Genomic DNA, 27337 nt, shown 5'->3' with positions numbered 1-27337 from the left:
TAAAACTCAAACCTGACTTTCAAATTGCCTGTGGGAGATGTGAAGGCTGCCTTCAATTTCTTTCAGCCCGGCAACAGATAAAGATTTCCTTATATTTCTCCCAGACTTCCTTCTTCCTTTTCCCTTCTCTCTGTCCTCTTGGTCCATCACACCTGCCTATGACAAAGGTGTACCCAAAAGTGCAATAGCAAAGCCAGTGGAATAAACATATACAAATGTGTCAACAAGGACATAAACCTCTCCCTAGGTTCATTAGCTCTTTCCTAAGCACTGCAATACCACCCCTGTAAACCTACACTACATGCTACATCTCAGTATATTTTTTTAAAATCATTACTCCTTTTTTTCCTCTTCTAGTATGTCAATTCTTTTCATTCCTTATTTTGTCACCTAGAGTACATAGCAACAGTGACCACTTTCCAGCGGTCTCTACTGTAATTCCCCATTATGCCACAATTATGCCTAATTATGCCTTATACTTTCCCCCACCATATGTTGAAATTTAACATCCATTTGATGGGAAAAGAGATGATGTAAGTCTCAGCCAGGGACAGATTGTCATTCAGGCAGAAGTCAGATAGCCCAAATGGTAAGCCACAAAGCTGGAGATAGGTAGAACATTGGATCATTAGGAAAAGGACAAAAAATAGACAAATATTGCCAAAGAAACACCTAGAGAAATCTTATTTATAAATATCCCATCTGTGACGTTTAGCACGTGAAATGTCTCGTCACTTCAGTAGAATAAAGAAGAAATTCTCCTGCCTCTCAGAGAGCTCTGCACAGTTCTCAGCCTGATCTCCCTGCTGCCTACATTTGTGGTGCTAATCAGGCATATATCTGATGTTTATCATTCCCTCTCCTTAGCAACCAGGGTACAAGCAAAGGAAGGAAATCTAATATGCATATGCTTCATTGAAGATTTCCTAAAAAAGATTAATGCTTAGTAGTATCAAACATATTGAATTAAGGCTAACTCTTAACATTGCATTTTTCTTTCTGGAAGTGTCACGTCCTGAAGTTGTGTTCTTTAGAGGTAATTTGGAGATAATTTTCACATTATCTCCAAAAGATAATGTGAAAGAAAGAGGCAGTTACTCATCCTCATGTTTTCTGAGGAACACAAGAAAATATAAAGCTTGCTAAAGCAAAAATGACCAGGTAAATAAAAATCATGTAATTTTAGCAAATTTTCACAATCTTTAAATATTTTGGCTCACCTTGTGCTTTTGAGAAGCATACTAATTTTTAATTCAGAGGGATAGCTAAACTGCTAGCGTCTGTTCCTTCCTTATGTTGGGCTTCAACTAGAATAGTCCCAAGAGAGATGATGATACATTCATGGAAGGAGATGTATGGAGGCTGAAAATAAAAAGATCAAGTCCAGTACTGAATAAAGCTATAGAATAAAGCCGATAAAATATGCTTTTATGATCACCAGGATTACTTTTAAGGATAACCTACTTATTACAGTTGCCTTGGTGAGAAAGGGTAGAACCTTAAGTTCACCATTACAGCTCTACTTTGTATTTGGATTTCCCCATTCCAGTGTTGTTATTCAAGTTTTAAACTGCCCTTCTTCCAACAATTGACTGGAGGCAATTAGAGAACTGTTTGTTTTGTCTTTTTGTGCCCCACACTTTTCTGTGGGTGACCCTGGATGAAAGGGGGGGTGGGGGGGGAGAGAGAAGAGAGGCAAAAAAATAACCTCTTAATATATCTTCCAGTATCTCCATATGTTTGCTTAACAATACTGGCAATGTGGGTAGAATAAATAGTGTTGAACTACTCTCAAAACTGCTGGAATACAAGCACATGCGCACAGGCAGTTACAGTATAGTAGCTGGCACCCTGCACATTTGCATTCTACTTGAGACTGCAGTCATTTACTCAGGAAACCAAAGCCTAGAGAAATAGGTTTGCAGTCAAACTAGGCAGCAAGGACTCATTGATAGTAAATAGCTGAGGATTTTCCCCAAAAAAAGTAATACTGAAATCCAGAGTGCTGCTAAAGATAAGTTTGTTTTTAACTGTGGGTTACAAGGAAATCACTGGATGGTAGAGAAGTACAAAGAATATTATGCAGAACAACATCATTTGCTAATAAGAGGAAACATGTACATCTTGAGCGATCCAGTTCATTAGATCCCCTAATCCTTGCTTTTGCATGGAAAATAATTTGAAGCTACGTCCCTTGGCACTTAGGAAATGTCGTATTTTCTTTTACAAAGCCTTGTTGCAAACAACAGCCCCACCTCCTTTAGACGTCTAATCCTGCAGAATGTCTGTGGAAAGCCTCCAAAGGCACCGCACTCAAGAGCCTCCACTGTGCAGAAAGCTCTGATGCAGAGACATCCTGCAGAGGTACTTCACTTCTCAAACATATTTTGAAGTACCACATAGCTTTGGTCGTAACACAAAATCAGGAGAAAAGGCAATGGGAGATCAGCAGCACATCTGTAACATGATGGATTTGTAGCCCTACTTTCCTCGGAGAGCAGAAGCACCTGATCTGCAGTTACTGTGTCTAACTTGCTGTCCAAATAACCAGAGAGAAATTAATCTCATTTAATTTTAGCTATCTAATCTAACCTGTCATCTTTTTTAGATGTCTGTCACCCTAGGCCCCCTTCATCGATTCATTTGCCCTGTCACAAATGCCTATGTTAGAGGAAGACGGATGACTCTTTGGAAATGCTATTTTCCCCCATTTGAAACACTGAGTTTAACTAAGACTTTGAAATCTAACTTTTAGACACTAAAGCTAGAGCTGATGAATCTCTAATTAATGGAGAGAGTGCAGAAACTCCAGAGGGTAATTCAACCCATCTATTTTAAATGCCTACTTAGAGAAGAGAGGAAACCATTTTCTCCCCATAACTATGTAGGGAGCCAAGTTAACTTGCTTAACTAGACACTTAGTTTTCGGGCAGTAAAAGTTGCTAAGATGAATTATATCCCACGCATTTTGCAGCCCATAAGGGGATTTTTTTCAATCCCTTCAGATCCTGGAAAAAACCTTCTTAAAGCTTGTTTATTCAGACTTTACACAGAGGTCATGATTTAGCTCTCCAACAGTGAGACAAATATAATTCAGGCATGCCTGGTGATGCTTTTCTTCTTGTTTTTGAGACAAGGGAAAACTTCTCCAAGCTAAATATCACTTCTAATGTACTAGCTCATCTTCAGCTCCTAGATCAATACATAGCTGGAATACAATTGTGAAGGTCAGCTTGTAAAAATCCTTCTTCATAAAAAAATTCAGTATGGAAAAAAAGATAACTTACAAATCTCTTATCAAAGGCCAGTACTTCAACCTACTTTCATGTTAGCAAATCTAATTACTCTATGAGTGATCAGCATCTCTTAGGTTGAAGTGCTAACTACTGAAGGAACGCATTATTTGCTTGTAAATCCCATTCATAAGTGAAATTCAAAAGTTATTTAATTGACAACACTTGTATTCTTATATTTTACAGCACTCAGACCTTTCAAAAGGACACTGCCCTATTGCTCCTTTACATTAAGAAAACATAGTTCATTTTATGTTTTTATTAACTGAGTAAAGCCAATTACCAGCCTAAAGCATATAGTAGCCTTAAATACAAATTAGAGACAGAGAGTATCATTCATCACCAGGTAAAACTCTTCACTATAATATAGCAAATTTAATCTTTGAGAAGGTGCTTTTAACTTTTCCTGTCAGCATGCAATTGGTCCCTCAAAAATAAAGATAATGTTTCTCTGTAAGCAAACTCTTTTGCCTTTTTGGAGAAAACTGGCCTGAGAAATAATTCCCTGGGGGTTAATGGAAACCGACAAATTTAATAGACTCTCACTAACTCTCATAAAGGCTGAAATAAACACACTTGATCTCCTAGAGCTGACACATTCTGGGATCCCATATTTGATCCCAGAATTAACAAGACAGAAGACAGGCTTCACAATATATTGTGCATAACTTTTTTATTTAGTAAAGCTATCCAGGTTTTTATTTAAGATTTTCTTGGAAGCTCCATTACACAAATAGAATATTACAGATATTACAGACAGAAAGCATCAGATTGTAGACAGCCTAAATTTGCTGTAATGGCCTGTCAAGTTTTCAGTTTAGAAACATTTGAGAGCTTCATAATATTGCTATTTTAATGTGTATTGAATTCTGACTTTCTATGCAGATGCTCAATCCAGATGCAGTTTTAACATCCTCAAGCGCAGTGCAGCTTATGCATTTTAGAAGTTAAAAGATGCATGAAAACATATCATCTTCTGTTCATTAAAAAAAAAAACAACAAACCCTGTAGTAAAAACAGGCAGGCATTTTTCCAAAACAGCCATTCCCTAAGGAGAGCTAAGTGATTTCCCTTCTGGACACAGGGAGCTTATCTTATGCTTTTAACGCTAGCTGTGTTGATTTAGTGGAAAAGAACTTAGAAAAGTAGGTACTATGTACAGAAAGCAGTTATTCTGCTCAAAAAGTGAGTTAAGCCTTTTCTCCAACACTCATTCAAAATGCTGTCTTTTGGAGCTTGATCTTAATGCCAGCCACCAGCAAAACTATGAGCTGCTGCTATTTTATTTGTGTTGCCAATGATCTCAAGGAACTGCTTCAACTGCTAGTGACTGCCAGCACACAGGAACATCTTGTGCATGGAAACATCTTACAGCCAGGATGGACAGAGCAAAATATATCAGTTTTTATGGCGGGAAACCACAAGGGATTATTTTAAGCCATGGCCACAGGGTGTCACCTAGAAGGAAGCAGCTAGCACTGCACCTGTTTCAAAAGCCAGCAGTATGGAAAGTGTCCTCGCTCTCTATATATGGTGTATATGCTCCCTCAGTCTTTGAACAATGAGCTTCTGCAAGAGGAGAGTAGTAGAGGCAAGCGATCATTCTTCTCATGGTGGTGACTATTAGAAGAAGAAGAAGAAAACGGCCTTTGCGGGGGCATTTTAGAAGAGAGGTTTCTATTGACCAAAATATTACCTCAAACATTTGGGCTCACCTCCTCTGTGATAGCCTTTTGGAAGACGTTTGGGTAAGAGAGTTTTCATTGACACAGCATAACTAGGTAGATGGTAAGTGGATATTTTTCTCATTATGGAAAGGAAGAAAACAATATAGAACTTGCTCATGAGAAGGAAAACTGTGTGATAAAGCTTTTGACCTTCAGTAGGTCTTTGAAAAGTCATGTGTAAGGAAGGATTTCTCCAAATGGTTTCTACTGTTACTATTTTACACAGTGAGTGCAAGAACTTCTTTTAGTATGTCGCTGAACGAGGAAGGCAAATCAAATGAAATAAACTTTTTATTATAATACCTCTGCAGCTGCCCACTGGTTGACTTTTGCTAGCTAAACAGAAAGCAGAAATACTTTATCACAAAACCCGTAGCCCCTGTGTGTACGACTGATCACATCCAAACAGAATGCAAAACTTGATATGATGTCAACTTGAAGTGAGTTGTTTACAAGCACAAAATTCCTACCACTAAGTCAGTCAAGCAGCTCAGGTCCATGTTAAGGGATCTGCATGCCCCACTGTCTGGATTTCTCTTCCATCTAGAGACCTCATCTCCTGCCAGAAAGAACATACACAGCGTGTTCTTTCTCATGTAAAGAGAGGTAAGCATTGCACCTGGCTGTGAATGTTAAGTTTACTGTATCAGCAACATCTTTAGATTAGCCACTTGTAGTAAAGACAACGATTTTCCTGTAGGTTGTCTTCATCTATTTGCCTTGTACGTCAAAAAAACACCAACCCCCACAACAAAAAACATCTTAATGCTACTATAGACTACTTTATTCTTTATCATGGCAGTAAGATCTTAGAGAAGTATCTAGAATTATCAGTGACAAACATCAAAAATTCTGAATAAATATTTCATATTCTGCTTCAGTCATCTGTATTCAAAAAGGACTACATTATTTCCTACCAAGTACATTGTTCTGTCTTGTGTGCATTAAAAAGCACTTCTTCCGGTGTTAACTTTTTTCACGTGACAGAAATTAGATCCTAATTTGTATCCTAACTCAGGATATGAGTGCTTAGCGCCTCTGAAAGCCAGGTCATTTCTCTTAATTTCCCTTGGACACTGTTTCCTGAGAGTGTCCTCCTAAGTACTTCGTACTTGGATGCTTCTGAGAGTAGAATAGAGAAGGGATACTATTTCCATCACTGTAAAACATCCCTAGAGGGAAATGAGATGTACCCTGTACCCACTGAGCATATTTTGATATTTGTAATAGGCCCTTGTGTATGCTGGAAGACCCAGAAGAAGCTATTACTGAGGCAAAAGTTCCTCTGGGTCTTTTGCTGAATATATATAACTTTGGTAAAGTTTCAAACCTTGTAACTTTTAATGGTTTAAAACATTCCCTGGAGTGCATACCTTGAGGTAGGTATGCTCAGATGAGAATTACTTCAAACAGACTAGCCGTTCCACTATGGCTCTGTCTGAAGCCTAAAATCATTAATGGGAAAGCTAAGAGAGTTTGAGTAGTTACTTCACACTTCTTGTAGCATAAGAGCACCTTTCTTTGCTCAGAGGATGAGGGGTCTTGTGCAGCAGCAGCAGAAGAATTTTGTATGAGGCGAAAGAGCTATCTGAAACATACGTGATCAAAAATAATTCAACAGATGTGACTGAAGATTTTTTATCAAAATACTAAAAATAGTTCCCAGCAGAATCTAACTGCAAATTTGGAAATATGGAGGGGAAAAAAAAAAAATTTGAAGACAGAACAACTTATTGCTAAATAATTCTTATCCAAAACCCATCAACTACCACTTGATGCTATTCCTACTGCTTCACTGTGTTCAACTGACTGAATATCTTCAAGCTGTGGAGGACACTGAACATACACCAGCAAATTCCCTACAGCTTAACTGAGTTCTCTAGCTACTAGGCAGTTACACAAATGATGGAAAATGGCATCCCCCAGTCTGGCCTTTTTTTTGGGTGGGGAGGGTTTAAAAAAAAAAATGCTGTTTGTTTCTCTAAAGGAATAGGTGCAGAAACCATACATATTACAGTGGCTTTAAAAAACAGCACCTCAGAAAATGAGGTAAGTGTGTGCATAGATGCTGCAACACGTCCAGGCAGGAAGAGACTTGGAAAAAAGGCTACTTGGAAACAGTATCTCAGTATCTCAGTAAAAACTTCCAGGATTCTCTTTTGTCCTGTATTTCTCATCAGAATGTAAGTTTACCCTGTTATTCCCTTTCAAGCTATGACCCTGTTGCATGACCCAGGACACATGGCTCCACTTCTGCACCCTTTCTTTGAGACAAACGTGTTACTCTCCCTTCCAAGTGGTACAGAGTTTAAATAACTAACTAACTAACTAAGACTTTAACCCAATCAGGTCTTTGACCAAGGAATATCCTGGTTACTTTAGGGACTGCAACATAGAAGCTATTTGTGGATTTGCCGGTGTACCTGGCACAGAACACTTACGGCCTTCGAGACACATAAATGGTGACAGGCACGTTTTAATAGGGAAGTGGGATGGCTAAATGAGAATATATGGAGTAACGAGGTATAAAAAATATGGCTCTTGCAAGAGAGATCATGATTACCCTCCCAAGAAGTTAAAGGAGAAACTGGACAAAATAATAATATAGAAGAGAAAGCAAATCACTTTTTACATCATTTTTTGTCTCGGAGAGCACTGAGGAGATACTAGCCTTTTCAAGTAAAGATAAGGAGCTTTTGCCGATTCAGATATCATAAGAGGAATGGCTGGAACAAATCAATACATAAAAGATCAATGATGTATCCCAGGAATGGGATGCTGTTTATTCAAGGGTCCCAAAGCAATTTAAGACTAACCAAAGGAAATCCGCAATTATGCAGTCTCACACTGAAATCAGTTTATATACTGAACCACGCAGGAGAGCAGCCATCTTCATGTAACTACTGAGAGAAACCGAGGAAGAATTCAAACAGCTCCACACACATATTACTGCGGTAATAAATACACTAGCTGAGGTACCAGTTAAAAATAAGTGTTAAATATCTGGATTAAAGTTAGAAGCCTTGATGCCTTGTACGTCTCCTTAACCTATTAGAACTCTTTTGGCATGTTAATAAATAGCAGATAAGAGAGAACTGGCTGATATAAGTTTTCTGGACTTTCAAAGAGCCTTTGAGAATGCTTCCCACAAAAGGCTATTAGAGAAACTAAGTAATCACAGGGTGAGAAGTAAAGCTTTGTCATTGATTAGAAATCAACTACAAAAAGCAGAATACAAAAGCAGAATACATTTATTAATGGTCACTGCTCCAAGTAGCTAAAGGTTAACAGCAGGGTGCCCCCAGGTTCTTTGCTAGGGATGAGAGTGTTTAATCTATTTATTAATCATCTGGAAATGGGACTAACAATAAGATGGAAATGTTTACAAGTGACACAACATGCCTTAGATTAATCAAGGCCAAGGCAGGCCAAGGAGCTTTTGGGTCACTTAAAAGAGCTCAGTGCAAGGGGAAACAATGGCAGATGGAATCCAGCACTGCCAAGCCTAATAGATGCACACTGGAAAGAACCATATGAAATACTTCATCTAGAATTAAAAACATGGTATGACCACTGAAAGGGAGGGAAAACCCTCTTGATAGGCATGGGTCAGTGAAAACACTCCTCTGGGGCCAACTACAATCTAAAATAAAGACATTGTTGAGAAAGAGATGAAAAGAAAAATAATGGTATAGAGAGTACAAAGGCTAAGTTTTATTTATTTAAGGGAGAAGCCTGACACCTCTAAAGGAAGAGGCTAAAAAGACATCAGGAATAAGTAAAGGCAAATCACAAATAAAGTAAATTATATAATTACTTATCTCTCTTCATAAGACAAATGAATAATTCAGCAAAACTGAAAATTGCATATTTAAAACAGACAAATATTTTTTATTCTTCGTTTAAACCAAACGGATGGAACTCCATATTTGATGTCACCAAGCCCAAAGGTAACACCGTTTTAATGAAGGACTTTGGTTTTTCTATGGTTTTATACACAAAAATTCTTCACAGTAAAGCGTTCTGTTCTGTACAGCAAGCCAGAATTAAACCAACACAAACAATAAATGAAAAGTCAAGCTACATCTTGCAGTTACCCTCTTCTGTCTCACGGGCACAAAGTTTATTCTTATCCCAACTTCTATTTACTATAAAGTACACTTTTCAGTTGCAGCTCTGCTATCATGGATACTCATCTTTCATTTCCCCTTTCAGAAAATGGTACTTCTTAGTACAGCATATTACTATATCAAAGGTCCACAGTCAAACATATCAGCAGAGGTTAGTTTGGTAGAGAGCTTGAGGAGGGGAAAAGAGAAATGGCTAGGTAGAGGTGAACAATAAAGGAAAAAAATAGCTATTTCCTAAAAGATATTTTAAATTGTCATCTTTGCTACTGGTGGGCATGAATTGGAAATGTTGTGTTAAGCACAACACTGACTGCATCATAGCAAAGCGTGCTGTGTACCAATGTCCTTTAGAGTGTTAAAGTAGGTAAACAGTAACGTGAGAAACTGCTAATAGTGAAAGCTTAATGCATGAGGACTTGTTGCACGAGTCCTTTTTGCCAAGAATCATAGGTAAAAGCCTACACTGTAATGTGTCGCAGCTGCAGAGACACTCTTGTATTACAGCAGATGTACAGACGTTCTTCATTCCTGCCAATACACAAACAAAATGTCATACAAGAAACTGCATTTAAATGCCTTCGCCAGTCAGTAGCCATTAATACGTCCCCAAAACTGTATGTGCAAGGGGCATATAAGCAGCAAGCCCCTCCACTTGAAATATATTGAAAGATATTTCAATATATTCAAAATTATATTTTTTTTCTGGGTTTGATTACTAGTTTGGCTATATCACTTTAATATAGTTTACATAAATATAATCCTCTCCTTCTACCCTAGTCTCCACTTTCATCCAACAATTTGCCACTAGATATCAGAAAAAAAAATATCCTATAGGAGCTATACAAAAAACTCAGTAAGAACTATAGGAACAGAAACCCTATCTTAATTATTACGAAGAACCAACAGAACTAATGTATGAAACATAGCAAGAACCAAATTTTGATGAAATTTTGGTGGTTTTGCCACACATTTAGAGAAAATTAGGATTTTGAATACCATTCTAAGTGTCTTTGAAAATGAAATTTATCTCTAACAATAAGATACCCCTTCATGTATGAAATTATACTAATAGAAAAGTATATGGAAAAGTATTTTCTTGAATCATAGGCATGAGAAATTGACTACTGGCTAATATGAGCTAAGAAGAAACTTTGCAAACTAGCAAACGATGTTCTAAGTGTCTGGTGTAGTGTTCGTTTTACCTCCCGAGCTTATCCCCAGAGATAGGACATGACACCAAGCAGATCACTGAGCAGCGTAGTATGTCAGTTCCTATATCCTACTTACCAAAAATACACTCTCTTCAGTTTTCTGATTCTTCAGTATCGGCTCCTTCAGGCTTCAGGATAAAGCAACGTAAGTATAATCTGAGATACATCCAATTGAAGCCTTATACGAATATGTTGTCTATCTACTCTTACGATGACCTAAGTTAAACCTCTGCAATTCTGGCTACCTGCCATGCTGACTGCTTTCCCCCCGCAGGACAATGCCCTGCCTCTGCTGTTTGGTCTCCCTTGCAGTTCCTGGTCAGCTCAGTAGCATCTGGTGGTGAAGTAAGTGCTGATCACCTGCAGGCCTCCCCCTGATGTTTCAATCAATCACACACACCGATACTATTTCAGCAAATGATTTCTTTATCTATTTTTTCTAGGCCAGTGAATCACTTTTCTTGCCTCTTTTTAGACCCGCTGGAGTTTTGAGTCAGGGAAAAGGTAAGAAAGCTTCCTGGTGGCTACCGAAGGCTAAAAACATTAAGCCCCACAGAACTACAGGAACATTGTTACTATTGGAACAGGGTTGATGGTGACCTCTAGAAGAACTAATTTTCTTCCCAGAAGTGCAGTAACCTTACTTAAAAACAACTCAATACATGGCATGAATTTTCAGGGTTCAAAAGCTATGTCCACCAGTAATTACTGGGAGTATTGCAATAAAAATGGCTAAAAAATAAAAACTGGAAAGGTAGTAGTTCCCCATACTAACAACAAATATTCTATCGGCAAGGCAATATTCTTCTAGTGTTATATTTCCTGAAGAACTACACAGTACTTTTTTAATCTTTCAAAGAAAAAAGCTTTACTCTGTGAAGAAAAATAGTATCAATCCATACCATAGATACAGTTTTGTCCTCAATGCTGAAAAATCCAAAGCAAATAAACTCTTCAAAGGTATATAGAAAATGAAATAATTAAAAAAGAAAATCAGTTACTTAGGCTTTCCCACGTATCTGGTTATCAGTTCAGTGGTTACCTAAAATCCAGACTGAACACTGCCCCATAATCTTTTTTTCTTCTAGTAGGAAACAAGAAAATAAGTTAGAAGATAGGGAGGGCAGTATTTTATGAAGGAAGGTCAGACTTGTTCCATTCCTGCCCATTTCCCTACCTCCCCACATAAATTTTTCATTTTCAGGACAGCTTAGATATTTTTGCACCATTCTGAAACGAAAAACACAAGAGTTGCCATAAAGAGGCACTGACAGGTCTGTTCAGCCTTATGTCCGTGTGCTGGGAAGGTGCTGTGAATGCCACAGAGAGGGGAGAGGCAGCCCAGAGAGCCCGAAACGCAGCAGAGCTGCAGTGGTTCTGCTGCACAGAGGCTTGGCAGCTGCAGGGAAGGCAGAGAGCAAAAATCTGCACCATGCTGTCCATCACCTCCATAGGCATGCCAGCAGAAGATGGAGGGAAAAAAAACTAAAAAAAAAAAAAAAGAAAAAAAAGAATAATAGATGATCACTAGTGCCATGATTATATACAGCCAGGTGCGGTGAATCATTTCAGAGCTCCAGCTCAGGGCCTTGAGCTGCAGTCCTGAAGACATTGCTGAGTTACTTTGGGAATTATCTCCAGGTGAGGGTTGAATTTCAGCCTCTTTACCTATGTCGACGTGAATATTAACAAGGAGCGTGGCTCTGTAGAAACACCCTGTAGACTGAAACGGTGCTGAGAGCCTGGCATCCACATTGTACGTGTTTCATAGGTTTCGCCCTGGGCTAAGCCTAGTCCTACAGACTTGATGTCCCTTAGTGCCTGCAGCACATCGGATGTGCTTCTGGGGCACTTCTTCGCCTTTACTTTCAGCGGAAAGCAATCCAGTTTGTGTGCTCCCAGATCGCTCGTGAGGTGAATCCAGATGCAGTAAGAGTGGGAGTGGGACTGAGTGGGAGATTTGTTTCAGAAGCACACCCCTGACCTGAACTAAAATGCTAATGGAGACAGAGCCTCAGGGCAGTTGCCTGTACACAGTTCAAGCACTTGAGATTTGTGAGCTGCCTGCCCAAGTATGTACAGGCTCTGTAAGAAATAAATAGTTGCATTTTAACACTACTAAGACAGAAAGTGAAGAAGACAATTTGAAGCAGGACCAGCCCTTTGAGGAATATAACAGGTACACCTCATCGCGCACTGCATGTTATGGGGCCTCTGCATCGCTGAATTACTGTAATATCTGAGCTCCCCAATAGTACCATTACTTGCAGGAAAAAACCCAAAACACTTTCAGGTCTTTTGCTTCTCTTTCAAACATATAACCAAATGATTTGAAACATCTCTTTACTCATAGATACTTCAAGTTCCATTTTCTATCCTGTATACAGGACCACAAATTTAGAGTAACCCAAAAAAAGCTTACTGATATTCACGGATCTCTTATTCCTCCCTGTGAGTCTCCTGATCTTCCCTGCCAGTCATGATTTTGGTAAAATTCTGAGATGTAAATATTTCCTGCAAGCTGCAAAACATATCATCTCCTCCTCTTGCAGATCTAAACTATAAAAGGAGAAAACATCTCTTCCATCCCAAATACCAGCTTTCTTCAAATCAGGCCTGTATTAAAAACTATGAGAAAAACATCATACTATAAATATTTACATTCATACCAAAATTTAAGGCAGAATGTTTCTCCAGTGATCGAAAAGAAACAGCCACAAGTAGACAAGAAACTGCAAAAAAGGTTTAAATATATTTGGGAAGTCACTGAAATTCATGCTTATATTGCACAAGCTAACATAATTCTGCCCTTTAAAATATCCCAGAAAAAATATAAAACTCAGATGATACAATAGTAACAAAAACCTGATCTCCCAGATAATCACAGCAATCAAAAGATCCTGGTCTTAAAAAAACCCACATAAACGAACAGAAAACCTGGTTATGTAATGTGCAAATAAAAAAGCAGAAACAAAAATAATCTAAAATATTCCAATTGAGCAAATAGAACATTTAAGGTAACTTCTTCCATAATCTATTAATATTAGGTAGCAGAGGTACATGGAGTTTTAGGTGGTTTTGTTCCAACCAGCGATCCAAATTTCAGTCCAAACACACAGAGGGTCTCTACAAAGGAGTTGCGAAGACCAATGTAAAACAGGGCTAGTGCACATATGACATTAGCAATTGATGCTTGTGTATTCCACATTTACTGTGGGGTCTTTCTGAAGTTTTGACAAAAGAAAAAAAATACTCTAAGTAATTTACATTTCCAGATCAGTCAGAAAACAAACAAATCAGTGACTGCAAAAAGGAAAAGACCATTTAGAAACAATGGTTACATTTTTCTGTGCTTCCTAAACGACTTCTTAATTTTAAAGAATCCAGGACATTTCAAAGATTTCCATAGGACTCTACTTCAGGACTGTCCTAGCATCTCCAAGATGCTTGATCCTACTTCAATAATTTCCTTGCTGCACCTCCTGTAACACATATACATATATATATATATCACGCATATATACATACATATGTGTGTATAATACCTGTAATTTTTATTTAAGATGAGTCATTGTTAAAATTACTACCTTTTTTGCGAGTGTTGAAATGTACCACAGAGCAAAACTTCCATTACCTGATCAATTCTTCAACTTATGCTTAAATTCTAACTGTATTTATACCAGTGTAAATACAGAGTGTCTTTACAGCAATCAAAGCAGCTTCTCTGGATTTAAACTTGCAATACCACTGATCAGCATCTCTTCTCTTAACCCTGGCAGATGACCTACACTCTTGGCTGGAAAAGGCAAATTAATTCTGCTTTGTTGTCTTCCAGGTTTTCCCCCCTGGATAGCAGAACAAGTTAAGCTCATAATATTTTTCTACAGTGTGCCTGAAAAATCAATAGAATAAGAGAATGGGATCAAGACCAAGTACAACAACAAAGAAAAGGGAGAAAAAGACATTAATCTGACAACAATAACAAATTAGTAACGTCAGTCAAAGACAAGGAAATGAGCATTTAAAGCACTCTGCATATTGCTTTTTGTAGCAAGGTTTGTAAAGCAAATCAGTCTGAGTCAAATCTGTCCCTTTGATTTCATACATTTGAGTTTTAAAGTATACCATGTGCCTCCTTCTGCCCTCAAAACAGTATTACATTTAAATAAAGCCATTTATTTCAATGGAGTTATTCCTGGTTTATGTCATTGTAGATTCCTGATTAAAGAAAATTGGTCTATATTTACAAATGAAAATAAAACAATATTTTAAATTCACATCTGTCATACAGAGATTGGCTTGCAGTACATTTACTCAAGTCACGTCCCCAGAATCAATCTCAGCTGCTAAACTTTGAAAAGCTATCTTTACAGTAATAATTTAATTTCATTAATATAGTGAGGTTGCAAAAAATGTATATTTATAAGATTCAGCTTTAACATTTATAAGATTTAAATAGAGACAAAATAAACCATAATGCACTTCTAACTGAATTGAGATATAAAACAGCAAGCCTCATTTCCTGAACTCCAGTGATACACTATATCTTGTTAGCTAAACTTAGCCTATAATAGGGGTCATTTCCCCAAGGACTGTTATATCAGAAAGCATAGAAGAAAAAAAAATAAAAATAAAAAAAATTAATTCTGCTTTTAAGATAATTTGGCCAATATTTCAAATGTACCTTGTTCAGAAACTCCTACTTCTTCATAATACTGGTCCAAGCTCTGGCAGGTTCTGTGTAGAAATATTTACAGGAAGACTTTAACTCCACAGCAGCATGGGACGGGAAATTAATCTCTCTCATCTCTGAATGCATGAAGAATTCTAAAAGCCATCCCAGGGGACCTTGCCTATATTTTTGTTTTGCTTCCCTCAAGCCAATGGAATCTAATCCCCATATATCCTCTGCCCTGGCCCTGCTCCAGCTGCGTAGCCAAAGGGGCAGAGCCTCCGTGTTCCTGGCAGCACGTTCTGGGCATCCCCATGAGCAGGTCACTGGGCACTTCCCGTACTTGTTCCCTTCTTATCAAAACTTCCTTCTTATCAAAACTGCCCAGTCTCACTTTAAAGCCATATTAACAGCTCAAACAGTGTGAAAGGAAAAGCATGAAAGGATGTTTTTGTACTTACAGGGGTATAAAATCCGCAATATTCCAAAACAGATGCATTTGGAATACTTTACTTAATAATAAAAAGGTCAATGACTTAGGCTCTGACAACATGGATCTTTCTCCATTGATTACACTATTTGCCTGACTTTGACATGGCTGGAATTAGTACAGACACATCCCACTGGAAAACCACCAGAAACTTGCTTAAGGAATTTACTAATGATCGGTCTTCTAAATAGCTATTACAGTAATACTTCTCCTGAAAATTTCCAGAGGTTTTAGTCTTTACCAAAGCACAGATTTTGGATTATTTGTAGCTGTTTTTAATAAAACAGATTATGACTGGCATACGTAATTTTATTTTTATCATTTTGATATTACATAGTGAAACTCGAAGATACAGTTTTCTCATATTTTAAAAATAATTTACATTTAAACTGAGATGTGCTATACCAGATTTCACCACAAAGTGATCTTCTTTTAAAAGTCAGTTATAAGTCTTTGAATACACAAGCATTTTTACTTGCAACCATGCATAAATAAAATGTCCTTATTATCCTAAAGCTATTCTATACGGAAATCCAGTTTCAACTAAGATCATATGTGAAGGCAATGTTAAGAGTACTCACGGGAAATCTGCATGTGATCTTTGTAAGTAAATTTTCTAAAAATATATACTTGCATTGTTTATTCCACAATAAAAATAGCTTTAAAATATTTTTATTGTTTATTTGCTATTTTTTTGCTGTCCTTCTACAAGCTGGGCTTTATTTTAAAGAAGGTCTGTTTTTTAATCCAGTGTGCACATATACAAACACAAAAATTTGTCTCAGCAGAGATCATTTTAGTGCCTTTGAAAACGTAACTTTACCTCTAACAATAAAGATACCCCTCTAAATGATGAAGTTATACTAATTAAAAAATATATTTTTTTTCTTGAACCATGAGCATAATAAATCAACTATTACCTAATATGAGTTAAGAATAAACTTTCCACACCAGCAAAAGATTTGCTGTCTGGTATACTGTTCCCCATGAAGAATATGTATACATGAATAAATGTTTATATTTATGGTCTTATATTTGGTTGTCTATTACTACACACAGAAAACTGCAAGATATGTAATGAACTTTTAATATACATTTTAAAGTATTTAAAGGTTGCTCAAATTCTTCCTTAATAGATCTTTAAATCCAAGTATTTATCTAAATGAATACATCTCATACAAAATTCATCTTTCTGAGAAGAACCTGAGAGTGTAACCCCTCAAATACAGAGAGCAAGCTAACCAATGTAGAGCAATGATCAGCAAATCATCAATCAACAAACTCTGGAAACTCTTTTATTCTCCTAAAAGAATGAATAAAATGAGAAAAAACTATTTTTCTAAATATCACATACAGTCCATCTTTTCCTCTTCCCTTTAATAAAGCATGTCCTCTGGTCCTGGATTGCTAATATCTTAAAAATGTAATAAAGATACTTCATTATGATGTTTTACAGAGATGAAGTGTGTTGACAGGCCCAAGATATCATTTACATCAGCGTTCAGGCAAATTGAAGGCAACATCTAATCTAACATGCAGAGGATCAGCAAGAGCTAAACGTGCATTTAAAAAGCATTCTAGATATCATATTTGCTCCCTGGAAAATATCTCCTGAAAACTACAATATATTGCACATTCTAAAATACAAAAATAATATAATTACTTTTTTTTTTCTTTTTCAAATTTTATAATGGATAAATTTGAAAATATAATGGCTTGACTAAGAAACTTGCCTAAATTATAACATTAAAAAAAAAAAAACATAAAAATGCCACTGTCATATCTTCCTGTCATATATTCCACTGTCATATATTCACTTTCAATGACTTCCACATCACTGCAGAATTTCTACAAACCTGCACCCAAACATATTGTTTGTTGGTAACTTCAGATCGTCTTTGCTACTGTTTTTAATCAGCAAGTTGTCTTCTAATAATGACGTCTCTGAATGATCTCTCAACATCAATCTGTATGAAAGGTAAACATTCCCATCACGATTTCCAGGACACGTCAAAGGACCAAGATATTAATATAGAACTGCTGAAGTTTATCAGTTCAACTTTTATAATTCACCATTCATCCCAACAGTTTGGTTGCATTCGACCAGTGCTTCAAAGGGTCTTATCAGGTTCTCCCATAAAGGCTTTAGGACAATGTTATTTCAAACACAGACTTCGAGACATGTCCATCCATTTGGACGAAAGAGATGAGATGAAGGGTGGGAGAATATCAAGTGTTGATCAACTTCACCTCAAAGCTGCTTACGTCATGCCCTGTTCTCTTTGTCATTGTGGACTGGGAGCTTGTTGGATATAGGTCTTCAATGTGCATGTTCTAAAGGAGCAATCTACATCTTTCATAAGTTTGCAAACAAGGTCAGATCAGAAATCCAAAAATAAATCTGGTCTTTATTTTAACATATCTTCAAATTAATATAGTGCCTCTACGAGCCAGAATATGTCTCTAGTGCCTCACTAAATTTGTATTCATCTAACTGATTGATGCTGTAAAGTAAACCAAAGTATCACACTCTCTCACTTAGCGATGTTTGCTCTACAGTTCTGACAAGAGAAAAGTACAGTGAAAAGTACATAGAAAAGTACAGTATGGTTATTTTAGTAAAGTGGCATAAACGTCTAAGAATATATGCCTCTTGAGTGAGAGAGATTGGGTAGGCTTGGGAGTTCCCTCTGATTTGGTCTAAGGGAAGAAAATTAAACCCAGTGTAATGTATAGGACCTCTCACATACATAGACACCTCCCCCCCAAAAAACCCACCTTCCTTGTAAAGACAGAAGGGAGAATAAGAGAAATAATCTGTAGCAGATTTACCTGCAAAAATTGCTATTAAGAAGATGACCTACAATTGTTATTGTATGGTTTCTCAGTAGAAATAACAATTGAAAACAAGTAATATGTAGAAACTCTTGGCCTCCCCTGTCTCAAAAAAGTGATAAAAATACAGATATGTCGTATAAGGCCCTCTCCTATTCTCATCCCTAAGAAGCAGACTGCATAGCTCACACATTCTTTGGTGACACAATATAGTTATCAGAGAAGTGAGAGAGGCTTGTGATTTCACTAGATCGGTGTGGGACAGCACAAGTAGCAGGATTTTACAAACTTTCTCACAGTTAAATTTTGCATATGAACACAATTTCACCCAAACTTATTTTTTATACCAAAATCACTTTGTTAGGATTCATCTAAGATTACTTTAGAGGTCCACAGTGGAGGTGTTTGAGATAAAATGACAGTATGTGCTCTTTAGAGACGATGAACAGAATTTAGGTACTTTTAGGGCATAATCCATCCAACCTATTTTAATGTCCACTTTACTGTGAACCAACTCAGACTCTAGAATTACCTATGTATCTCCGCTGACTACAAAGAGAGTCTGAACTTTTCTATTTGATGTGGACATCCAGACTGGACATCTACTTTTTTTTTTTTTTTTGGTCAGATGCATTATTCAATTTTTCTCTCTTCTGGAGTGTTATGAGTGATACTTACCAAAAAGTAATATTTAAGAATTCAGCTTCTAAGTTACTTTTTCCCTTTTAGGCAATTCACAGATCTAAATACATTATGGATCTTAGTGCAAGACTGAAGTGATAAATTACTAAGTATAGACCAAATGAGTTTTAGGCAGGATAAGTGATAGAACTATAATTTGCATTTTGATTACTTTTCCTGGAAGAACATTAAATGAAGGAGCAAGACTACCGCATTCTCTGCAAGGTGTGTGTGAAGTGTACGGCTCGATGCAAAGAGAACCAGTGAATAGAGTAAAACTGAGGGCAGAGCCGTGAGGTCCCTAGCCATGTGTCACTAATACCATGAAGTGTTACACGGTGGCTGCTGAACTAGGGCAGAATCCACTTCAACTACTCTGTGCTAGTCCTCTGCAGTCCTTTTTTTCCTAAATCAGGAATGAAGTACCCATCAACACTATGAATAGGATGAATACCTAGATAATCAACTAGATGCAAAGTTATAAAAAGTTAGGTGGGGTGAACTCACTTCTGGAAAGAACACCCTGGGAAATTTGCTCTTTTAGGAGTGATCTGATCCTGATCCAACAAAGCATTTAAGCAATTGAATGCCCATAAGCATGTGCATACTCTTCCCTGAGTGCAGTGCCATTCATCTGGCTCAAAACAGGAGACTGATCAGATTGCTGAATCAGGATTTTAGGCCAAAATACAAAGTCCATTAGTACATAGTCAACGGTGCTCCTTGTATTAATATACCAGTGCACTATGACAAGAATAGTTATACTAAATTCATCCACATATTTATCTTAAATCAGTTTGGAAAAATAATTCAACTTCTATTTCTTTAAAAAATCAACTGAACAAATAGCATGTGCAAACATCAATTTATACAGTTGCATTAGTTCCACAGCATTTTAAACAAAATTCTTAAAATATATACATTTAAGTCTCATGGTTTTTTTAATACAGGATATTATTCATTTTTAAAAGAGCTTTAAAATAAGTTTTTAAATTTCAACACACTCGGAAAAGGCATTAGTTCAGTAATTAATATTTATTGTTTCCCGTTTGTATTTAGACGCTGACCATCAGTGCAGATTTCTGAAGGTTTAATTTGCAAGTTTCTTCTGATTAGCTTAGGTATCACTCTTGCATATAATATAAATATTGTGTGATTAAGATGTGCAATTGAAATGTCTAACTTTGCAGCAGATGCTGGTCTATGTGACCTTTTGTAACAGAAGGGTTCTTTTATCACTTGAGCTTTTGGTTTCATATTTCTCATCTGCTCTTTTCTGCCAGCTTAACTGAGAGTTTAAATCAAAACCTAATTAGACTACATATGCTGTTTAGGAAAAAGTTCTTGGAAAAGTCATGATTCATATAAGCTTTGATATTTCCAGATAAATGAGAACAAATGTGATTTTAATTGTTTTAAATAACTTTCAGTCATCCTCTTACTCAAATAAAAGTAGTTGAACACAGCTCTTTGATTAAAAAAAAAAAGTATCTAGTAACAGAAGCACCACCTCCATATTCCTATCAGCTATACCATCTATGTTTAATGATTAAACCCTTTATTGATATGCATGTTTTTCAGCTAAGTATTATAAATCAGCTATTTTCGTACATATTTCTGATACCAAAATCATAAACTTCAAATCAGAAGTTATTAAATGATATTTAATTCCTGAAAAAAAAAAAAAAAAATTCTGTGTGTACATGTTGAGCACCTAGGATGTCAGCTAAAGTTTGCTTTTTAGCAATGTTGACATAAAAAAGGTGGTATATTACTTACCTGAATTGCACATTTCAATATTTTAACTAGCACTAAGGAAGGCCACATTTTAAACACTCTCAATTTTCACTGGGTTAAAGAAACCTGTGTCAAAAAATGATACTTGATGTTTTGTTCAAACATTAATAAATACTTCTGCCAAGAAAGCCTTGGCCTCTGATACCTTTCACAAAGACATAAGTTCTACCTCTCTCAAAAAAAAAATTTAAAACCTTTACATTTATATGTCCTACTTAGTTATTTGACCCAGTTCCTAATCAGAAGTAGCCAGAATTTTCTTTTATTCCACAGAGCGATTGCCTGCTGTCTTAAGAATAAGAACTTGAGTATTTCCCCTGATAGAAAGCTGACAAGTCATTATGAGGAACTGTGTCTTCCAACGTCAAGCCAATACAGTTCTCTGTTAATTGTTTGAATACAGTCCTGTGTCACACGTCATGTAAAAATTCTGGAAACCAACAAACTTTAGATATTGCCAAGAACAATCTCTGTAAATATAACCACTACTTTATAATGTGCAAAAGCAAAATTTCATCAATATTTTTTTAAAAATCTAAATTAAATTTAAAACAGAAAAACAGAAATGTAGATCCACATTCTCAGTTACTCGGTTACTTCAGTGATTCACTAAAGCTACAGCAATTTATTTATGTCACCTTGTTGAATATGTAATACATTCAAATACTTGTCTTACTTATATTTATTGTTTAGCCATTACTAATATGTGATTAACAAGACAAGAAAACAGTACATAAAGACATAAGACTTCAAGGTTATTTTTTAAGAAATAAGTTGAAGATGGATTTATAGTGAGACAACACTCATATCCAGAACTTCTAAACAATATACAAAGTCTACTGACATCCTAACAATATAAAATGCATATGCATGTTCATTGGTACAATAAAAAAAAAAAACTGATTTTCCAAATGTTCTAAAACTCAAAATTCTCAGCATTTTCTACAAAATTTTCAAAAATCCCAATACAACTCAATAAGAAATTTAATAGTAAGATCTTAATTACAGGAGGGCATTCTTTTCAAAAAAATGAGTGAGGATACTCAGATATTAAAACCGGAACCAAAACTCACTATCTAGAATAGCTAAATGTGAACTGATAACCCAAACAACTCCTGACTGCAAACTTCTGCAATACAAAGCAATTTATTTAAAATATTCTTCAGAGACCAGGAGACATGTAGTGGAACGAAGAATATTTTGAAAGTAAGGTTCATTTTCTTCCGGCTTCAGATAAAGGAATGAAAATACAAAGTCTGAGGTTCAGACTCACACGTCAAAACTATTTTGATATGTACTATTTTTATAACCAATAGCCCTTTCTTGAAAGGTATAACTTGCTGGACTGACAAACCCCCATGATTTTCAATCTTTACTGTGAGGAGTGGCTGTGTCAAGGGTAGGGGGATGGTGATAGTTGAGGAAGGAGGAAGTAATACCCGATTACAAGTTTTAGGTTGACTGTTATTCAGTGTACATTTTATTGATTTTGTCATCGGCTATAACTGGTCAGCTGGATGAAAAGCTCTCTTTTTCTGTGAACGAAGCAGCCCTCCCAGAATACTAAAGATGTCTTAAATAGAAATAGATTGTTTAACAAGCCTTTCATTGTATTAAGCCAGTGCTTACATACATGATTACTGAGTAAAGTCAGTACTTTTAGCACTTTGTTTAAAAGAAAAGAAAAAGCAGCTCACCACATAAACCAATCAAATGGTGTGTACCTAAAACGCATAGTTAGATGCCAAGTTATTTTCTATTCCGATTCTTAAGCTAAGAATTCTCTAGATGTCCAACGCTCAAAAAGTTAATATTCACTTACACAAAAAACCTATTTCCTGACTGAGTTTTATAAATGAAATATGAACAAAACACCAGGAAGTCCAGCAAAATACGGCAATTGTCACAAAGTATTCACCACGAGTTTCTAGTTTCACCTGTACACACTTCAGGGTAGACCACGTACAAGCACATCAATACACACGGCTACCGAAACCGCTGGACCTGCTAAACGCTTGGCTCTCTCGGCCACCAGAATGAATCAAAAGGCTCCAGAAGGACCCAGAAGCACCGAGTCAGGACGCAGGTGGAAGAGAGCGGCTTCGCCCCAGCGTGGCCGCGGGCTGCGTGCGCTGCCTGTGCAGCACCTTGGACAGCAACCTCACCGGCAGCGGCCGCCGGACCCGCCGCCCGGCCCGGCCCTGCCCAGCCCGGCCCGGCCCGGCCCAGCCCAGCCCTGCCCAGCCCTGCCCAGCCCAGCCAAGCCCTGCCCGGCCCGGCCCAGCCCATCCCAGCCCAGCCCTACCCAGCCCGGCCCAGCCAAGCCCTGCCCGGCCCGGCCCAGCCCAGCCCAGCCCTGCTCTGCCCAGCCCGGCCCTGCCCTGCCCGGCCCGGCCCGGCCCGGCCCGGCCCAGCCCAGCCCTGCCCAGCCCTGCCCAGCCCAGCCCAGCCCAGCCGTCCCGCGCAGCCGGCCTGCACCGCCCACCAGCTTCCCCGGAAAGAGAATGAAAACACTAAGTTGCACCCTTGGCTTTGTTTGTTGGGTATTTTTTTTCTTTTCCCTGCTGGAATAGCCTTCATTTTTAACACAGACTGGTTGGCCAAATTCTCAAAACATAGAGCAATACCGCTGGCACTCGGAACCAAAGAACTGCAGGTCATTGGCACTGCATTTGTCTAGTTCATTTATATGTTTCACGCAATCATTTTAATGTCAACAGCTTTTTCCCCATCATTAGACAAGTACTTCTCCTGATTCACTCTCTGAAGGGAAAACCGTTATACAGTGTACATTTGCTATTCTGTTCGTTTTCAACACCTTCTACACCATGATATACTGTAGAGCAACTGCACACTTTGTGGTAAAGTTCAGTCAAACTAAACTGTGACACAAAAAAGTCACTTTAAGCAAGTAGTTGTTGATCGTTTGGCAGCACAGAGCAGTAGGTCAATTTCTAGTCAAAGAGGTACTGAAATGGCAAAGATGTCCTTACAGCAGTAGACATCTATTTACATACACTTTTACTTATCCAATTTACACTTTTTACTTAGCCAATTCACTCTGGAAATAAAATACATTTACATTATCAGTAACTGAGTACATAACACATATACAATGAGTGTGTACACACACGGTTTATAACCTAGAAACAGTGGAGTCAAAATTGCCGATGAGATTACTTTACTTTTGTCAAGTTTAACAAGAAAAAATGAATACAGCAACTTTCCTACTTTATCCAATTAGATAACAGGATATTTCAGCTTCTGGAGGGCCTGTGGATTGATTTTTGCGGCAAAGATATGTGCAAATTACACTAACTTACTGGTGAATGGGATTCTTTAGGCATGGGCTGTTACCATGAAGTGATTTCAGAAGGCCCTGCTGAAGTTAGGAAGCACAGAGGTACCGCTAGGCCTTCTGTTCAGAGCGGTGACTTGTATGCACCGTTGTGTTCCACTGCTAAAGCAGGATTTGGTTCAGACTGGTTAACGTAGTGCTACAGGAGTCGAGATAATCCAGCTCAGGGCAGAAACCATTCACCTGGCCCGGCTCTCAACAAATACTCAAACAAACAGGGAAAAAAGCACGCCGTTAGCTATTTTAGGCGCCAAGGACAACACTTTTTTCTGCCCTTTGCTGTCTTGAGAGCTAGGCCAACTAATCGTGTGCAAAAGCGGAGAGAAGACAACAACTACACAGAGCCGAAGTGGGACCCTGCCTTCTAACAAAGGAAAAGAAAACCCTCTGGCTCTCTCTGAGCCGGCACCGGCGGCACCAAATAAAACCGCCGCGGCTTATCGAAATGCTGTCACCATCGCGTCCCAACCAAGGGCCACCGCGGTGCCCATGACATCCACCCTCGTCCTCGAGCTTCTCCCAGCTCCACAGATTGTGGCAGAGCTCCTGGAGACACGGTCCCGCTCCCCGCTCCCGAGGCGGCCGGGAGCCTCGCCGCTCCGCCGCCCCGCTCCGCCGCCCCGCTCCGCCGCCCCCGGAGCCAAGCGCCCGTCGGAACCCACCCGGAGCCCGTCCTCCGGGCACCGCCACCACCCGCCGCCCCGGCCCGGCCCGGCCGAGCCCCGGCCCCGCCGCCCCTCTCGCGGGCTTGGCCGCGGGCCTGCAGGCTCCGGCCCCGGCCCGCCCCGGAGGGCCCGCGGGCAGGGCAGCGCCGTCGGGCGGCCCCGGCCCCGGCCCCGGCCCCGGCCCCGGCTGCCGTCCCGGGCCCCGCTCATCGGCATGCAGCCCCTGTCGCTGCCTGCCGCCAAGCCGCATCCCAGCCCGCTGGAAGCCGGCAGCCGAGCCGGAGCCAATCGCATATTCATGAGGAGGGGGAAATCCAGCGCTGCACTCCCAGAGGACCGAGGATCGCTTCTTTTTTCTTTTTTTTTTTTCCCAACCTGCCCCCTCTCCCTGCCTCCCTTTTATCAATGCGCGAACGGGGGCTCCCCGCCGACAGCCTCCGCAGCTCCGGCTGCACCCCAAAAACCACGGCCGCCGGCGCCAGGAGCAGAGACCGAAGCAGCCAACACAAGGACCACGGCAGCCACAACAGACGAGGGAGGCACGCCAGCCCGCCAGCCAGGGACAGGAAACACAGCAGGGGCTCCTACCTTACAATCCTCAGGACACGATTTCACCGAGTACTCATCCGACTGTAAATATTTCTGGAGCATAACCTCAAACTCTTCGTATTTCTCCTGAGCGTGCTGGTCGTAGCGCTGGTAAGCCTGGACGCACTGGCTGCAGGAGCCTCCCCCCCTCAGCACCACATCCAGACTGCAGTTCAAAGTGTCCGGATTGGACAACCCGGCGAACAACTCCCAAAGTGTGTAGGAATTACAAAAGGAAAGGTAAAAATCCGTCAGGTCCCAGCCGGGCGCCGGGCTCTGCCCCGCGCCCCGCGGCCGCCCCGGCCCCCCCCGCCGCCGGCACACCGCCTCCGCGTCCCCCACGCTGAAGCACTGCCCGGACGAGGAGCTCGGGGGGGGGCACGTCTCCAGGGGCCTGGCGGTGGAGTTCCCCAGGAAAGCAGCCTTGCCGTGCCGGGGCTCGGTGCCGTTGGTGCGGCTGCCGCGGCTGCCGCCGCCGCTGCTGCCGGGGGAGGGCGGGAGGGAGGGCGAGGGGGGGGCGAGGAGCCGGGGCGCGGGGGGCGCCGGCTCCCCCATGCCCGCCAGCAGCTCCGGCTCCGCGGGCTCCGGCTTCTCGGGCGGCGGCTGCTCCTTCTCTCCGGTCCCCGTGAATTTGGCCTCGGCGCAGAACCACAAGTGATCAGAGAGCAGGACCGTGAAAAACAAGAGCGATGCCAGGGACAGTCGCCATTTCTGAGCCCTCTCTGAATCCGTGAAGGGTTTTTCGTTCTCCCGGGGTGCGAACCAGATTTTTAAGCCGTCATCATACTGCCGACTGCACATCCAAGCACCCCTGGTCATATTTTGGGAACGCACAGCCCTGGCCGACTCCACCGTGAGGGCTCCTTTGCCAGTGTCACCACAATATGCATTGACTTAAAAGATTGGGGGGATTTTCTTGCCTGCCTTCCCTTCCCTTCCTTCCCTTCTCTCGCTCGCTCGCTCGCTCCCTCTTCCACTCTCCCCCACTCTCTCTCTTTCTCCCTCTTCTTTCGTTCTTCTTTTTCTTCCTCTGAGATATTGTTGGGTTTCGCCGGTGGCTCTGCCTTGGTCTCACCACACGAAGCAGCCCCAGTCCATCCAACGCGGAGCGCCGTGGAGAAGATAAGAGCAATAACGCAGAGCGAGGAGGAGGGAGAGGAGATGGTGGTGGTAGTGGTGATAGTTGGTGGTGGCGGGGCTGCGCGGCTGGTCCTTTCCCCCTCTCACCCAGGCATGGTCAGATCGCAGCTCCCCATCTCCCTCCTGAGAAAAGCCCGCTGCCCCCGGACAGCTGCATGCCGCGGCCCCCGCTGCCGACGGACGGCTCCGGGAGGGCTCCTCGCCTCCTCTTCCTCCCTGCCGCCGCCGCTGCTCCTCTTCCTCAGCCCCGAGCCGCGGCACAGATGCCTGCACCGCTGTCTCCGTCTCCTCTTTCTCCTCTCCCCCCTCCGCTCTAACTGGAGAGACGCTGCTGCAGGGCTCCCGGAGCGCTGCCGAGGATGCTGAAGAGGAGGAGGAGGAAGAGGAAGAGGAGGAGGAGGAGGCTGCCGGGGCCGCCGCCGCTGCTGGTGACAATGGGCTGCGGCTGCCGCCGCTGCTGCCGCCGGGCGCGGTGTCCCCGGGCGCACGGGGCGGAACTGCCTGGCTGGGGGCCCCCGATGGGCACAGGCATCTTGGGCCCCTGGGCTAAGTTGCCGCCATCTTCGTCCTGGAGAAACACTTTTTTGGGGGGAGCTCTGCCTTTTGCGTCATCTCCTCCCGCGCCGAGATCGCTCTATCCTGGCGCATTGGCAGCAGCAGCAACTCTGCCTCCTCCTGCCTGAGGAGGAGGAGGAGGAGGAGGTGGGAGAGGCACTGGGGACCACATGGCCCCTCCAAAGGGCCTCCTCG

The 27337-nt window shown here is 40.5% G+C and overlaps 1 protein-coding gene across 1 annotated transcript in view; it reads right to left on the bottom strand.

Annotated features, from left to right (window-relative positions):
• The window catches only part of NALF1 (NALCN channel auxiliary factor 1), a 484558-nt gene extending 458292 nt beyond the window's left edge, over positions 1–26266 (bottom strand). The window contains exon 1 of the mRNA XM_072853646.1: positions 25448–26266. Within this exon, the coding sequence (XP_072709747.1) occupies positions 25448–26266 (819 nt within the window). The remainder of the gene's footprint in view (positions 1–25447) is intronic.
• Positions 26267–27337: the final 1071 nt, after the last annotated feature.

Source organism: Ciconia boyciana, chromosome 1 (genome assembly GCF_034638445.1).
Source record: "Ciconia boyciana chromosome 1, ASM3463844v1, whole genome shotgun sequence".
Lineage (NCBI taxonomy): Eukaryota > Metazoa > Chordata > Aves > Ciconiiformes > Ciconiidae > Ciconia > Ciconia boyciana.
Note: the sequence above shows the minus strand (reverse complement) of the source record. Positions and strands in the feature narration are given on the sequence as shown.